The sequence below is a fragment of the Lissotriton vulgaris genome, chromosome 11 (genome assembly GCF_964263255.1).
Source record: "Lissotriton vulgaris chromosome 11, aLisVul1.2, whole genome shotgun sequence".
NCBI classification, from domain to species: domain Eukaryota; kingdom Metazoa; phylum Chordata; class Amphibia; order Caudata; family Salamandridae; genus Lissotriton; species Lissotriton vulgaris.
In genome coordinates this window covers 93939185-93955535 of record NC_141699.1, presented here as the reverse complement: position 1 = coordinate 93955535, position 16351 = coordinate 93939185, and the positions used below count along the sequence as shown (strand labels likewise).

The 16351-nt window shown below is 45.8% G+C and overlaps 1 protein-coding gene across 1 annotated transcript in view; it reads left to right on the top strand.

The window, feature by feature from the left end:
* LOC147679024 (solute carrier family 2, facilitated glucose transporter member 9-like) overlaps nucleotides 1-16351 on the top strand; it is an 803060-nt gene that overhangs the window by 438744 nt on the left and 347965 nt on the right. Inside the window, exon 8 of the mRNA XM_086942759.1 lies at nucleotides 4179-4327. Coding sequence (XP_086798885.1) covers nucleotides 4179-4327 — 149 coding nt within the window. The remainder of the gene's footprint in view (nucleotides 1-4178; nucleotides 4328-16351) is intronic.

The following is a 16351-nucleotide window of genomic DNA, read 5'->3' as shown; positions in this document are numbered from 1 at the left end:
GATCGGAACTGGGGCCTCGACCGGACTGACCGGGCTCGCCGGAGGTGACTCGGGAACCGGGGCCTCCCCTCCTGCCGCCCTATTCCTGGCCCTTTTACCTCTCCCGGCAGGGACTACTCCCGGCAATGCTGGTCCGATGACTTTCTTCGGTCTACCCGTACCATTCATTGCCGCCATCTGTTTCTTCATGTTCGCCATGTCCTTCACCAGCATGCGAAGCATTTGTTCGGTCCCAACCTTCTTTCCGACCTTCTTGCCAGGCATCGTTCACGGATATTCGACTCGAGGTCCTGGATCCAAAGCTTCGGAATCACTGAAAGGAGAAGCACAAAAATTACAAATTCTCAAAATTGGCTCCTTGTTCCGTCTCGGGCTCACGTGCAACGAGGAGGTGCAGCTTCCAAGCACAGGAACAAGAGGATGCTTCCTTGGATTGTTGCTCCTTTTATTCTTCCTCGGGAGGGCGTGGACCCTCTTCCAACCGCCTACGGGGCGTGTCTAACGGTGTAGGTGTCTAGGACAACCCCTCTTGGGCGGGAAAAGGCGCGCCCCGGCTACGCCACTTCGGGCATACCAGCCGAGACACGCCTCCCGCCCAAAATGGTTTCCCGGGGGGATCGGGGCACCCAACCATACGTTCGGGGGGACCGAGTGGTCGCCCCTTTCCATTCTGTTGGGTGTTAATTTGATACATCTCTCTTTGGCTGACTTTTCTATAGCTCCTGGATAGACGTTTTATTACACGCCTTTACTACTCACCTATCAATAAGCTAATTGTCGGTCTAGCAATAGGTGATTGTTTGGTTTTTGTCATGATTGGTGTTCTTTTACTTCATTTCATATAGTTTCCTTTTCTAGTTTCGACTTTTACTCTGGCTAAAAGACACATCTAACATTATTATTGTGTGCACTTTGGCTCTGAGCATTTGAGGCTGATCGCTATTGGTTTGTTGTGGTCCCTTTCTTTCTCTTGGGTAGCACATTTCTATTTGGTGTGTGATGTTGACAACACTGGATTGGTCATATTATTTTAAATCACCTCCAACTTTTTTCTTTACGCATGGCATTTATAATAAGGGCAATTGTCTGAAGTAACTGTTGATATATTGTATTTGTGTATTTTGTTTGTTCTTGACCATATGTATTATGATGTTCTAGCCCTGAAGAAGTCTATGGCCTATATTACCAAGGCGAAACACGTGTTGGCGGCTAGATTGTAGTAAGAAGAACATCATCACAATAAAATGAAGACAAGAAGACCTTCCTCTTTTCTGTGATTTATTTGATAACTTTATTGACACTTGCTATTAGCTCATGATATACACTGTTTTTTGTTAGATATTGTTTAAAATCTAGTGCACAGAGACTATCCAATATCTCCTTGTACGCCAGATGTGCCTCAGCTAGCAGAGGAATAAGATGGGGGCCTGTAGGTGTCAATCAATCACATCTTAGAATTTCCGACTCATGCTTCGGCAGTTATGATGTAAGTGTCATTCAGGAACTGTATGTTGTTTTAATGGGGTGTCCAAGTGTAATCGATTTAAATGCAACCCATTCTACACCTATATTGGAGGCGGTGTCTTTGTTGGTCTGGAAATATGCAGTGAGAGAGAGAGAGATAGAGAGGGAGAGAGAGAGAGAGAGGGAGAGAGAGGGAGAGAGAGAGATAACGAGGTTTATTTAGACCATAGTCTATAAACCATACATAAAGCTTTGGATCCTTATAGTGATAGCATAACTAGACCACATTTCATTTAAACACAGTTTACACAAATATATCTCCATAAAATTCCTATTGTTGGCGGAACGCAAACATTTTTTAAATCAACACCCCTCCTTTATTTTCTCCATTACTTTCAAGAACTTCCCCACAGCAATTGTAATATCTAAAAATGACATATCCATAAGGAGGCAAGCGGCTTGAACACGTGAATTTACCTTATATTTTAAAAATATTGGACATAAAACAATTTCCGTATTACTAAAATCCATGTGCAATCAAGTAATATATGTAAGATATCATTTCTTACTCCTAAGCCACATTTAGAAGTACCATCTGGTTGGATCAAGGCTACTTTTATTTTTCCAAGGATGAATGCCCACGCATACCCTTAGGATTTTGTATCTTAACCATTTATTAGGCAAAGGGAACCGTGTCTCCTTTTCCCATGCGCTCCTTACCCAATTAACAGTTTTTTTTACCTTCAGATAATCATAGTCTTGTGATCGAGAGTGTAGGAGCCCTTGATCCCTAAGCATTCTCTTTGTAAAGGCTACGTCCAGGGATGGCTGTAAAAGGCTCAATTTTAGGTGCCCCGCTACGGTCTGGATGGTTTTCCTTACATCCCGTGCCCAACCAAAATTGCTAGTTTGGATTTCCTCTCTGCAGCATATTGACACCTTCTGTATCCCACTTGACTCCTGGCATTTCCAGAATCTTAGTAGGGCCATTTGGGTATTTACATTTCAAGCTATTAGCGCTACCTCCATTCTGATTGCTTGAATCATGGTACAATTTGGTAAAGATAGCAGCATTTTAAAAATCTTTCCTTCTTCGCGATCCCACAATGCCATATGCTTAAGTGCAGCAATAGGTAGACGGCAGATTGGAATCCTGGCACTGTGCGTACCTCACAAAAGGTGCAATTTTAGTGGGCTGTGGTCAGGAATTGTGCGCACCAGGTATTCAGCATGCTAGGCAAGGCATCAGCCGAGCAATATATTGGGTCTTTCCTCATATAAAAATCATGTAGCGTGGAATAATTTGAATATGTATGTGTTTCAGGGTGTTTACTCCCCCATGCATTGCATTATTGCATATTAATGACCCATGTGTTGTCTCAGCTGAATGGATTGTGCCCCGGGAGGAGGTGGATGCGAGCGATCCAGGGCAAGATCATAGATGCAGTTATAGTCTCCCCCCAGAAAGGTGGCGATGTGGGATCAGAAAGCAGGGAGTATGTAAGTGCCTGGAGGAATAACGCTTGCCCTGAGTTTGGAGCATCCAGGGTGATTAAAGTCAATGTGTAACCATCTAAGAGATCTTCCAAGATTACCTAACAACCTTGAACATCAATCTGGGTGTGTAGAATTTATAATGGTGCCTTTAGCATGTGGTCCCTATGACTGTGCCTCTCCAACGCTTACAAAGTGAAGTGTGGGTTTGTGTACTGAGATGCGTTTCTTGTACTAATGTGACTGAAATCTTATGGCTACGCAGAGATTGATAAGCTTTATGTTGCTTAACATATCCTGCCAATCCCCACACATTCCAAGTTAATAAAATATAGTCACTGTTTGACATCTGATCAACAGCAAGAGAAAAAAAGGAGCAGTACAATATGCGGATCTCCAACCCGAACGGCTAAGTCATTATTTCCACCCCCACCCCTTGACCACAAATATAGTCATGATAACAACCATCCTGCAATTGGCCATCTGCAATGAAATGCAATCAAACCTATTTTAGAAACTATGCTGTAACAGCCACTTAACATTACTAGGGGGCATAGAAATACTGTGTTCTGACTGAAGGTGACTGTGTTGTATGAATCACAACTGCAGTGTCCTTGGTTCCAGCAATCTGTTGTCGCAAAATGAGAAAGAGAGATAAACGAGCCGACCCTCATACCAGCGACAAACCATCAATGCTTTGTCTACAGATACGCAAAGTGTTTATCAGGGTCTCACCCAAGTTCATCTACTGTCTGTGGTGTAATCTTCGGGTCTCCCCCCTCAATGCTGCATGTTGTGAGTCTGTTAGAGACAGCGACTGATCTTGCACCACTTCTGATTCTGATCTGGTTGGCGTAATAGGGTCACCCAGATGTTCCGCCGTCTTTATGGCCTGCACACGTTCTTTTGCCAGATAAGCCTTCATAGGACGCTGTATTCTGCCTCTTCCACAGCCCCTACACATGCCCACACGTTTCCAAGTACTCCCTTCCTACTTTACATCAGTATTAATCAACATAGCCAGCAAGGTCTTGGTGTCCCTGACAGTTGCCTTCAAGACATCCCATGCACTGTAACTCAAACCTATTCTTTGATGATTCTAGTGACATTTATTGACCATAAAAAATAATAGACAAAACATGGATAGAGGACTGATTGGTAAGCTATGCTAAATAATGTATACAATTATAATTATAATTTATAGTTTCTTCTTTTGACAGTGGCATTTTAGGAACTGAATCCTCATGGCCAATTCTGGTATCTATTGGTGGAGGTACCGCACTGGTCCAGCTGGCGAGAATCCCTTTCTACCCTGAATCCCCACCGTACCTTCTGCTGGAAAAGGGAGACAAGGATGCCTGTATTGAAGGTCAGTGTGAAGCCAAGACAGCATGCCAGCTGCTTCAGCTGTCTTTGAGTTTCGTGCTTATCTCCTCTTCTTTGGTTGATCCACATTCTGCATCCTCAAAATGAGAACCACTTCTTACGTCTGCTTAATGTAGCGAGACACATGTTTTCCACTTTTAAAACAACTTTGGTTATAGTAGTGCTTTCAAGCCAAGTCTTGGCCCATCGGATTACTCTATTTCTCAAATAGATGTGCCTATTTATTTTCCCTAAATAAAAGGAACTACTGCCTCCTTTTTAATGTGATCATAATCGTGTTTAGCTCCTGATTATTGGACTGCAAGTAGCTGATGTAATCTCCTGTTTTTTCTTTACCTTAAGAGCTGTTTTGAGTAGAAATATTTTGTGACAATAGATAGCCACGAGAATAGAGTACACAAGATGATTAATTCTGTCCAGCAGATGGCGAAAAACTGCTTTTTACATAAGTTCCAATTTTTACAAGGACGGTTACACCCAGAGGGCGTGTGTTACACACATAGTGCTCGCAAAAATGACATGTTCTCCACAAAAATAAAAATGCACTCCTTTGTCAGCACCAATAAAAAGCCAACCCCTTGTATGGGAATTAGACAAAATACAGGCAATTTTAGGCAAAAGCCCTCTCTCTTCCTGAGCATTGAAGTCTATGTAAGAGGCCTACTTCCAGGGTGAATTTTCAGAAAGATCAGGCAAACTCTAAGTATTAATCTCCAAATGGATGCATGGTCATGCAACATAAAAGGGAGGTGCTTGGTGAATGTGGCAGATACGTTTCTTGGTCATACCAGGCACATGTCTGTCAACATGAGATCTATTCTGAATGATTCTGAGGCTCATTTGAGGGGATGATGGTGGTGCATGGGCCTGTTAGCCTTAAGTTGTTTATTAGGAGACATGTTGTAGTGCACCCTTCAAATGAGTGGCTATGTTATGTAGTGTGCTAATTGGGCTTCTCACTAGAGCATGGTTACATTTTAATACCTAATTTTGGAATCAAGAGTATTCATATTGGAAGCATCATTGCTGCTTTGACTGGGAATGCTATTTTCACTTTGTTTTTCATTGGCTATTTGGTTTGTTCCTGTAAGTCCTTATGTCTTATTTGTGAGTTCCTGAAGCCTCTTCCATCAAGTTGAACATTGCATGAACTATGCAGGGAATGATAAAGCTCCTTTCCTCTAGGCAGTGGCGTAGGTAGACCTTATGCCGTCCGCAACTGCTCTTGCCTCTGGGCTGCTGGTAAGAGCATGAGGGGAACGCCAGATGGCCGCAGGTAAGAGCAGCTTGCTATGCCACTCCCTCAAGGAGTAGTTCAGGATTGTTTTATAATATGAGAAGGTTACAAAGTAAGTTTATGAATCTGTAGGATATGTATTCTGCCCATTTTATCCTTCTGGATTTTTCATTTTTGAATACACGATTCTTATACTTTAATTGTAACTGTGACTCACCAACTGAGTCTTACTTACAGTAAATTCTATGGAAAAGGAATGAGAGTGCTAACTGCCAATCTCTGCCTTTTAAGAAAAGGCTGCTTGGGTGTGGTAGGGCTCTGGACTGATTACACAGAAACATATGAGGACACTCGTGCTTATATGTGCAGGCTTTGCACGTGAGAAAAAAGTGTTTTAAAAACAATAACATTTGACTAACAGTTGAAAATGCTCCCTGAAACAGTTTTTGAGATTCACAAAGGGGAGGAGTCTCCTTTAAATCAGATACCACACCTTTTAAGGTGTCGGTACCAGCTCCCCACCTGGTGAGATGGTGTCAAGCTGACGGCAGTTGGCCAAGGGAACACAGGCATTTATCCCTAGGTCTCCCTTTATACTTAACTGTGAAGGGACAGACCTCACTATGATGCCTTTCAAGTTATTGAAATTCCTGAACCCTACCAGCTTCCTATCTAATCTGAGAGGAGTCGCATGCCCCACACCGTGGTCTTCCCGCCAAAAGGCCTGTGCCATTTTCTTCTGCTTTAAAAGCACATTTTTTACACCTAATTAAAGGGAAGTACTGACAGGTGACAGATGCTGGCAGGCTAATGAGCTTACTAGAAGTTCAGGCAGACAAAGTAACTTCATTACCAAGGGTGAGGGAATAGCACCTTATTCGAAAGATGGATTTCTTGTTCACAATTGGTCTGTGAAAGGTGAATGACCTGCCTGAAGCTAAACGTAGCTAAGATGGCCTCGTCAGGGAATTCTGGAAATTGCCTTCCACCAATCCTTGAATCCAGTCATGATATCAGAGGGTTAAGTCAAAGAGAAGAATTCCTTTTCTGCTGTTCTTCTGATGTGTAGGCATCATCATCATCCACAAAGGAACAATCCACTGCACCACCACTGATGACAACACCACACTGATCATGGAGAACCACAACTTCCAACTCCACATTGTTGACAGAAGGACCATCAGAGGTACCCTCTCCTACAGACCACAAGGACTGCAAAACACCTTGTGCGACACCATTACCAACTTCCTCACCCCACTAGCCATCAAGTACAAACACTACATCTTCCTCTGATACCTCAACACCACATGGACAACCCCACAGACACTCACTCCACCAACCTCCTGTAAAGCATGGGTGACATCTGCCTGCCCCAACGGGTCACCGACTACTCACACAGAGCCGGACATACAAATGACCAGATATTCACATGCAGCGTCAGTCAAATACAGCCATTCCACTGTAGTAAGAAGAATTAACATTTTTGAGTAGAAGTATTTATTACTACAGAAAGAATCAGTTTTTTAGTACATGTAAAACAACTACACAGAATATTAGGAAAATAGCAAGAAGGCATTTTCCAAAATCATGCAAATAAAATGCTGTTTCTTCTGGCTTAATGGAGTAATGAGTGCTTTGTCTTTCACCTCATTGTCACAGATTCAAATCCTGGTGGGTCGTCTCAGCCTTTCATCCTTCTGAGGTCAATAAAATGAGTACCATGGAGTTGGCTAACAATAAACTTGTGTTGTTCAGTGCCTAGACACCCTTGGGTGAACATGTGTTTTTCAAATACCCAAGTTATGTTTATGAGTATATCTATTATGTTTTAAAATGTCACCAAAAACCTAGCACCCTAATGTCTATTTATATGTGCTACACTAAGAGTGCGTGGAAGCCAGAGCACCTCGCAGTCTAGAGTTTCTTAGGGAGAAGTGATGCACTGCAACCTTGTTGTCAGCAAATGCTGTCTTTATCAGCAGACGTCTGAAGAGAATGTTCCCCGTGAAGGTCAAATGCACGCTGTGATAGTAGTTGGTCAGTCTTCCTCCGGGGCTCTGCTTTATCAGCTTCAGGCGAGATGTATCATCTGAGAAGTGTGAAGTGTGCTGGCTGTAGGTGAGACTGACTTTGGCAGAATATCGGAGAATAATCTGGATGAAGGACCTCTCCTGGCAAGCGGTCAAGTGATAGTCCCCTATATACTAAGGGCTTTATTTAGATCTCGGCGGGTGAAATACTCCATCGCAAATGTGAGTTTATCACTGAATATTGAGAGCAATGGCTAGGCATGGGCGGACATCTCCGTTCCTCCCACGGAATGTGCAGAGATTTGCCCCTTTCGCCCCAAAGAAAGTCACTGGGATCTGGGTATACAGTTTTATATTAAAACAGGGGTCCCAGACTGGGAGACAAGGAAAATTCAAGACAAAATTGGTAGAAAAAGAATCAAAAACAATTTCAAGAGTACAATGTTGTTTATTCACAAAGTACTCAGTCTTATTATTAGGTATACATTGCATATAAAATATTCATCAATATAAAGTTGTGCCCAAGGGAGGATAGGGGAAGGGGAGGGTGGGTGTGCGGTAAAGGGATTTGTGTAGGATAAAAAGGAACATCTTCACTTTAGTGCAAGTCAAAAAGAACATTGTTTACGAATACATACTATAATGGCTTCCCATAGGAGCCAAACAAACATGACACAATAGGTCAGGTGATTCGTATAATCAAGCTTCAAAAACAAGCTGTATCAATCTTGGTAGAGATAGAAGCTGGTGTCGAAGGGAGTAGGTAGTCTACGTTTCTACCCTAATAAGCGTAGGGTGTTTTTCAATTACAAAACGGGTCTTCTTCAGGACAGGAGGGGAAGGTTGGGTTGGTTTACTGGCAAGCGTGCAGCTGAATGTGCCGAGGAGTAAATTATGCGTTCCTGTGTTACGGGTCGCATGCCATTTGAAAAAGTCTCGATGCCGCCAGGGGCTGGCATCAAAAAGAAACCCTAGCAAGATTGATACAGCTTGTTTTTGAAGCTTGGTTATACAAATTACCTGACCTATTGTGGCATGTTTGTTTGGCTCCTATGGGAAGCCATTATAGTATGTATTCGTAAACAAGGCGAACCTTGACCTGTTCTCAGGCCAGGTTGCTCCCCCACCGCTCCAGCTCTCCCTGCTAGTGCTGTACCCTCTGCCTGCTGCCCCTCGCTGCTGCTGGAAGTTCGAGGCCCTCCTCCACCGCAGGCTCCCGCCTGTGCCTCATCCCTGGTGGCCCAGTGGTGGGCGGTAAGTATTTAGTCTGACCTTTTTCCTCTGTCTGTTTTCTTTCTCCTTGATTTCCTTTTGAATCTTGCCACCTGCTTTTCTGCCTGTACTGTATCTGTATTCTGCCTTTAGTATTTTCTTTGTGTTTCTCTTTGCCTTGTTTTTCTCACTGCCTGTTGTTTTCTAGTGCCCGTCTCTCCCTGCCTTTTTCTCCTCCCTCCCGCCCCGCATTCCTTTCCCGCCGCTGCGTCCCCTGCGGCCCCACCCTCATCGTCTCCCATTCGCCTCCCGCCACCCGCCTCCCAGCTGCTCCTCCCTCCCTCTACCCTTCTTAATGCAGGCCGCTGCGCGGCCGCGCTGCTGTCACGCCACGGGCGCACCAGAGGCAAGCCTGTCTGCGCCCGTCCGCTCCTGGACCGCACCCAGCGCCAGAACCCCTGGCCCCCGTGCACCCCACCGCACCAGACGCGAACACAGCTACGACGCCGACTCCCTCCACGCTCTCAACACCGGACGAGACCAACAATGCATGGAGGCCGCCCCGAAACGCACCCACGGACCCTTCTCCTGCCGCAAATGCAGCTTCACCTGCAACAGAACTACCAAACCATCAAGGACCAGACCAAACCACCTCCGCTGCATACTCCTCAACACCCGCTCCGCACGCAAACACGCCGTCAAACTCTGGGACCTACTCGACAACACCACCCCGGACGTAGCCTTCCTGACTGAGACGTGGTGGAATGACTCCTCGGCTCCATACATCGCCCTTGCCATCCCAGGCGGCTACAAGATCACCCGCAGGGACCGCACTAACAGCATCGGAGGAGGAATTGCCATCATCCACAAATCCACCCTCAAGGTCACCACCCACGCAGACGACACCCTCAACACTGTTGAACACCTGCACTTCCAGATCCACACCGACCCCAACACCACCCTCAGAGGGACGCTCATCTACAGACCCCCCGGGCCCCGGGCCCAGTTCAGCGACTCCATCGCCGACCTCACCAGCACCCACGCTCTCGCCTCCACGGACTACATCCTCCTCGGGGATCTGAACTTCCACCTCGAGAACAACAACGACCCAACTCCGCCACACTGATCGACAACCTCGCCAACCTAGGCCTCAGACTAAGCATGGGCGAATTTTGCGAATTGGCAATTCGCGAATTTGCGGATTTGCGAATTGGCAATCCGCAAAATTCATGAATTCTCGCGAATGTGTGGATTTTTTTGTTTTTGCGTGTTCCCGTGTGTTCGCGAGGCGCTTTGCGTGTTCGCGGGTGTTCGCGAGGCGCTTTGCAATTTCGCAGGTTTTTTTTTTGCCTGCCTAATCACTGCCACCCTCTTGTTTTTTATGCCCATCTGCCCTCTGTACCACTTGTTTCTGTGCCCTTCTGCCCTCTGCCCCACTCATTTTTTGTCCCCTTCTGCCCTCTGTCCCACTTTTGTGCCCTTCTGCCCTCAGCCCCACTTAGAATGGCGCCGGCAAGCTGCCAGCGCCATTCTAAAATAGCTAGAAATAGCTTCAACAGGAAGCTCTAATAGATAAAGTAAAGCAGGTGCTCCACTTGAAGGTCAAATTAAGTTACACAATCATTAATCACCCCAAGTTTGGGGGTGATTAATGATTGCGTAACTGAATTTGAGCAGCACCTGCTTTACTTTATCCATTCCTGTTGAAGCTGACTTTTGTAACTATTTTAGAAAGGCTCTGGCAGCTTGCTGGCGCCATTCTAAAAGAGTTACAAAAGTCAGCTTGAACTTTTGACCCAATCCCCGTTCGCGGATTTCCGTTCGCGGATTTTGCGGGAAATCCGCGAATCTCGCGGATTGCGAATTTGCCGAAAATCCACGAAATCCGCCAGTGGAACGGATTTTCCGCCCATGCTTACCTCAGACAACTCGTCACCACACCCACCCACGCCGCCCGCCACACGCTGGACGCCGTCTTCACCCCAAGCACCCACGTCTCCTTCAACCACACCACCGAACCCCACTGGAAAGACCACCGCTGCATTCACTTCACCTTCAAAAAACCTGCCACGCACCACCGCACCCAACAGCAGCCTCGCCGCTGCTAGAGCAAAATCACCGAAGACCAGATGACCACCACCCTCTCCCTGAACCAACCCACCGAGCCCACCAACATGGACGCCGCAGCCCGCAACTTCAGACAGTGGATTGAAGACTGTGCCAACACCCTCACCCCACTGAAGAAACCCCCCAACACTCAGTGTTGTGTAAAATACCCCTCACACACCAACAGGCCCCTTGGTGTCATGCTTCATCATCGGGGTCTTCGCACCCCGCTAAGGGGATGCGGCACGCTGCGACCTGCGACTGCGCAGGAGCGTTGACAAGTTGGACTATGTGTGGTGTGTGTTGAGTGCAAGTGAAGGGACTAATGTGAGTGAAGGGTGTGGTGAAAATTTAAAAAGTACCTGGCTAGTGGGTGATGTGAAAAAAACTTTATTTTGTACCCCTAGCTGGTGCTATTAAAAGGTGTGCAAAAGAACGAGGTTTGATTGTCTTAATTAGGGACAAAACCTCTGGTGTGCGTCGACATGTTTCGGTACTGGTGTACCTTCTTCAGGACGGGGCACAACTTCCCAACCCTACTCACGTTTTTCTAAAAAAAGGGTTATCTTAATTCTCTAAAAAGTGATAACAATTTAAAGATGGCTACAGTGTGCCTACAGCGGTTCTTTTGGATCATGCAATGCATTTTGTGTCACACCAGCACTGCATCAATGATTTACGCTGGACTATCATCGAACGTTTACCCTCTGAGACAGGCTTGTTCCAGAAGGAACAGCGTTGGGTGTTCCGCCTGGGAACCCATATCACAGGTCTGAACGACGATATCCCATGGAGCCAAATCACCTGACCATGCTTGAGATATGAGAGTGTCAACAACAAGAATTCTCCTGTGTAAATGTCAGCAAAAAGAGGACACTAAACTGAAAGTATCTGAATGGACATTTCTCCAAACAACAAGTGTAGTGTATGAAATCCTTGTAGTCAAGAACTAATATTGTAGAGGATAAGGACACTTTATATTTAAGATTTACACTTGTGCCCCTGTTGAAAAGAAAAACGGATTGGTAATCCACACCCAGGCACACCTTGAGTGACGATAAAATAACGAGGCCAATTACGAAGGAAATCCAATGGACTATACAGCCCCAGTGATCAGCGCTGCCTATAGAGAGGATCACACATGCGCCGAGAATCAGCGGAGGGAAGCGCGGCAAATACACTTGTGCGCACGCGCGCCAGAAAGACACACGAGCAGCACCTGCGCAGAAGGGTTCTCTGTCAACGCGAGTCAGAGCCAGAGCCCGTGAGTGGCTGGGGAGCGGATGGTCCATATTTGGACAACCTAAAACCCGGTAATTAACGAATGACAGAGGGATACATGTTACATGTGGTCAGATCACATGTATACAAGAGGCGGCAACACGGATGTTTCCTTACAAGGTCGCCTTCAATTTCCGCTAATTAACCAATGAAATCACAACCAAATCCTCTATATATACCGCCTAGCCCTTTCCCAATGCATTCACGGCGGAGCAGCACAGGGTGGTAGAAGGAGGCTAATTGAGGCGGATTTCGTGAGTATATTTCAACAAATGCAACTCCAGGTTGTCCAGGTGTAGCGTGGAGGTAAACAGTGAGTAAAAGCTACAACACTGAATCCACTTCTCTACCCCCACAGATTGTGGATCCACCTACCTACCTTGATGCCCGGGATTTGCTCATGAGGCAATACACTACAAAGACCATGAGTATGTCCAAAGAAAATGAGTATAAACAAAAACCTTAAGTGTGTCTTATATGTTGTGTGTTTTGTATGTCCCCTTCCTTTACAGGTTTACTTAACCGTTTGGGGCTCCAGGTGACTGCACCTGTCTGAGCCATTTCTATATGGTAACCAAACCTTATGGTTTTTTCTTCTTTTTTTGCAGGACATGCAATTGCATGATCCAAAAGAACCGCTGTAGGCACACTGTAGCCATCTTTAAATTGTTATCACTTTTTAGAGAATTAAGATAACCCTTTTTTTAGAAAAACGTGAGTAGGGTTGGGAAGTTGTGCCCCGTCCTGAAGAAGGTACACCAGTACCGAAACATGTCGACGCACACCAGAGGTTTTGTCCCTAATTAAGACAATCAAACCTCGTTCTTTTGCACACCTTTTAATAGCACCAGCTAGGGGTACGAAATAAAGTTTTTTTCACATCACCCACTAGCCAGGTACTTTTTAAATTTTCACCAAACCCTTCACTCACATTAATCCCTTCACTTGCACTCAACACACACCACACATAGTCCAACTTGTCAACGCTCCCGCGCAGTCGCAGGTCGCAGCGTGCCGCATCCCTTTAGCGGGGTGCGAAGACCCCGATGATGAAGCATGACACCAAGGGGCCTGTTGGTGTGTGAGGGGTATTTTACACAACACTGAGTGTTCCCCTTCCCTGTGATGCACACTGGTAGTAGGATTCTTCTTGTTTATTTATCAGTGCCCGTGGAGTAGGAATCCTATTTTTGTACTCTACCTCCCTTCTTTGTTAATTATAGAAACCCCCCAACAACCACGCCAGCAAGAGAGCCTCCTGGTTCACCGAAGAGCTCCTGGCCTCCATGCGCCCCAGCCGGATACTGGAGTAGAGATGGCTCCACTCCCTTATCCACCACCTTATCAGATCACCCAAGAGGTCCTCCTTCAAAAACCGACTGGACAACAATGCACACGACAGCAAAGAGCTCTTCTGCATCGTAAAAGAACTCTCCAACCCCAGCGCCAACGCCAACGACATCCTGCCCCCACAGGAACAGTGTGACCCCCTTCCCCAATTTCTTTCACCGCAAGATTGCTGACATCCACGACAGCTTCAACGCTGGAAAGGTCTGGTATGATAGTGTCACAGGACTGCTCACTATGCTTCCTGTGCTATTTGCATCCCCTCTTCGGTCGAGGTCTTGTGTATAGTTGTTTCCTTTGATTTTTGCGAAAACTTATTTAGAGGTGACCACTGTATTTTGTCTGCCAGCTTCACCTTTTCCTTATAGAGAGAAAGCCTCCCTGACATTTGTTTACTCGTGTTTCTAGATCATTTATTTTCTTTCTTCCTTTAGTTTCAGTTACGTATCTTCATTTGGTGCTGAAAATTTATTTCGGGAATTGCACTTGCTCGTGCTTGTTACGCTCGGGATTTACATTTGCTTGCGCTTGTTGCATTCGAGATTTGCATTTGCTTGTGCTTGTTATATTCGGGACTCGTACTTGCTGGTGCTTGTTGTAACCAGGACTTGCATCTGTTTGTGCTTATTGCACTAGAAACCTGCATGTGCTTGTGCTTGTTGCATTCGAGACTTGTATGTACTCGTGCTTGTTGCATTCAGGACTTGCATTTGATTGTGCTTATCGCATTCGAGACTTGTATTTACCTGTGCTTGTTGCATTCAGGACTTGCATTTGCTTGTGCTTGTTGTATTTGGGACTTGTACTTGATTGGGCTTGTTGCAGAAGTCCAGTCGCCTGACTTCAAAATGGCCGCCCGCTATCCCTGACAGGGGATAGATGGGGAGGCCTGACTCTAAGATGGCCCCTGCTTTCAAAATCTTGTTTTTAGTGAGATTTGGGTCCAAATGGCATTTCCAACTTTATTTCATAGCTCGTGCACTCACCGGGCGTGTGAGTGCTACGCTGGGCCTCTGGTCGTCGCGTGGCCTTCCTCTTCTCCTTAGCGGGCCTTCACTCTAGAGGTATGACCGGGGTGGGCTCCCGACGTCCATACCTAGGTGCAAATTTCGCACTCATCTGGGGTGGGCACCCAGCCAATAGAGCACGACCGCGCTGCAGGGGACAAAGCTCCAGGGGTGGGCACCCAGTCAAAAGTGCACGACCGCGCTGCAGGGGACAACGCTCCACGCAGCTTCCAGGCCACGGAGCTTGGTTCTCGAGTGCCGCGAAGCCGTCGATTCAGGCTCCGCCGCAGCACTCACTCGACAGGCGCTCTCGTCATGACAGCGACTTTCAATATGCGCCGCCTCGGGACAGGGTCGTCAGCTTCAGGGACTAGCACCGAGGCACGGTGCAGTCCATCCCACCCTCGTCGCCAGTTTTAGTGTCCCTCAGTCAAGGAGGACACTGGACACAGGTATGGTTTCAGCAGCACCTTTATTACATGACCCTTTTACCTATCGTCCCTACTCTAATCTGCCTACTTCCTTTCGCCCCTGCTCCTCCCTTTCCTGTCCCTCCTACGTTTCCTCCCACCGACTGCTAGAGTGCTACATCACATTCCTACAGAGGGGATGGAATATGACACAGGATCTTGAAGTGAAGATACTCCCTTGCTCCTCGCCAAGAAAATCTGGTGTTCTCAATAAATGAAGAGCTGGAACACGGAGTGATGAAAAGGCAGATAGGGTTTTAATCACCTCATCGATCAACAGCCAAAGTAAACTGACTTGAAATAGAACCTATCACAGAGATTCTCAAATGAACATTCTCCAAAGAATGTACAATGTGATTACAAATGGAAGTTTCATGTGAAATAAGATGGAGGTGCAACCTATTACAATATCATGTGCAGCATGTAGGAACGACGCTGAAAAGAGACCTTTTCCACATTGAGTGCCAAAGCAGCAGTTGGTGAGTGAGCCAGCAAGTATAACCTTTAGGAAAACAGTTTGGGAAGGAGAAATAAGTCGTAGTATATAACTGATTCCAATCTATGCAAGATAATTTTGGTGTATATTTTGTCGTTGAGATTGATGAGGGGTATAACTCTATAGTTTTTAACATTCAGGTAGTCCTTCTCCGTCTTTGGAATGACTACAATTGTGTTTTCAGTTGTGGTCCCTGCGATAGTTACTGAAGTACGAATTTTCATCAGAACAGAGTGCCTTCCTGGACTGAAGACTATAGATAGCGTATAGAATCCCCCCTTCCTCAATGGGAGAGTTAAGGGTAGGTCTTCTTGTGAGATAAAAGGGAGACCACAAGAGCCTTAAATGCTCATTGCATACATTATGGGTAACTGACTGGTTGGAGTTATACAAGGTGGTGAAGAATGCTCTAAATGCATCCACAATGCCCTGAGTTGAAGATACAACTTCCAACTCTGTATTTCGTATTGCTGGGAGCGGGGATTTATTTTTAGTGTACTTCAGGAAGTTTGCCAATATTTTTCCATCTCTGTTACAATTAAACAATTTCCCAGTAGCTGAAATTCCCACCCACTTTCCCGCTCTTTTACTCAAAATGTTTTTGTACTTGTACTGGAATTACTAGAATGTCCAATCCCTTAAAATGTCTGAGTTGCTTTTCTAGCACCTGTATATCTGATTCTAGTTGTGTTCGTTTGTTGGATATGAATTTATTTGTAATGGACATCAGGTGGATAATGAGACTTCTTAAGGTGGCCTTAATTGCATCCTATTTACTGGTGGCAAGAGTGTCTTTGGCATTGTTTTCCTCCAAAAAGTGA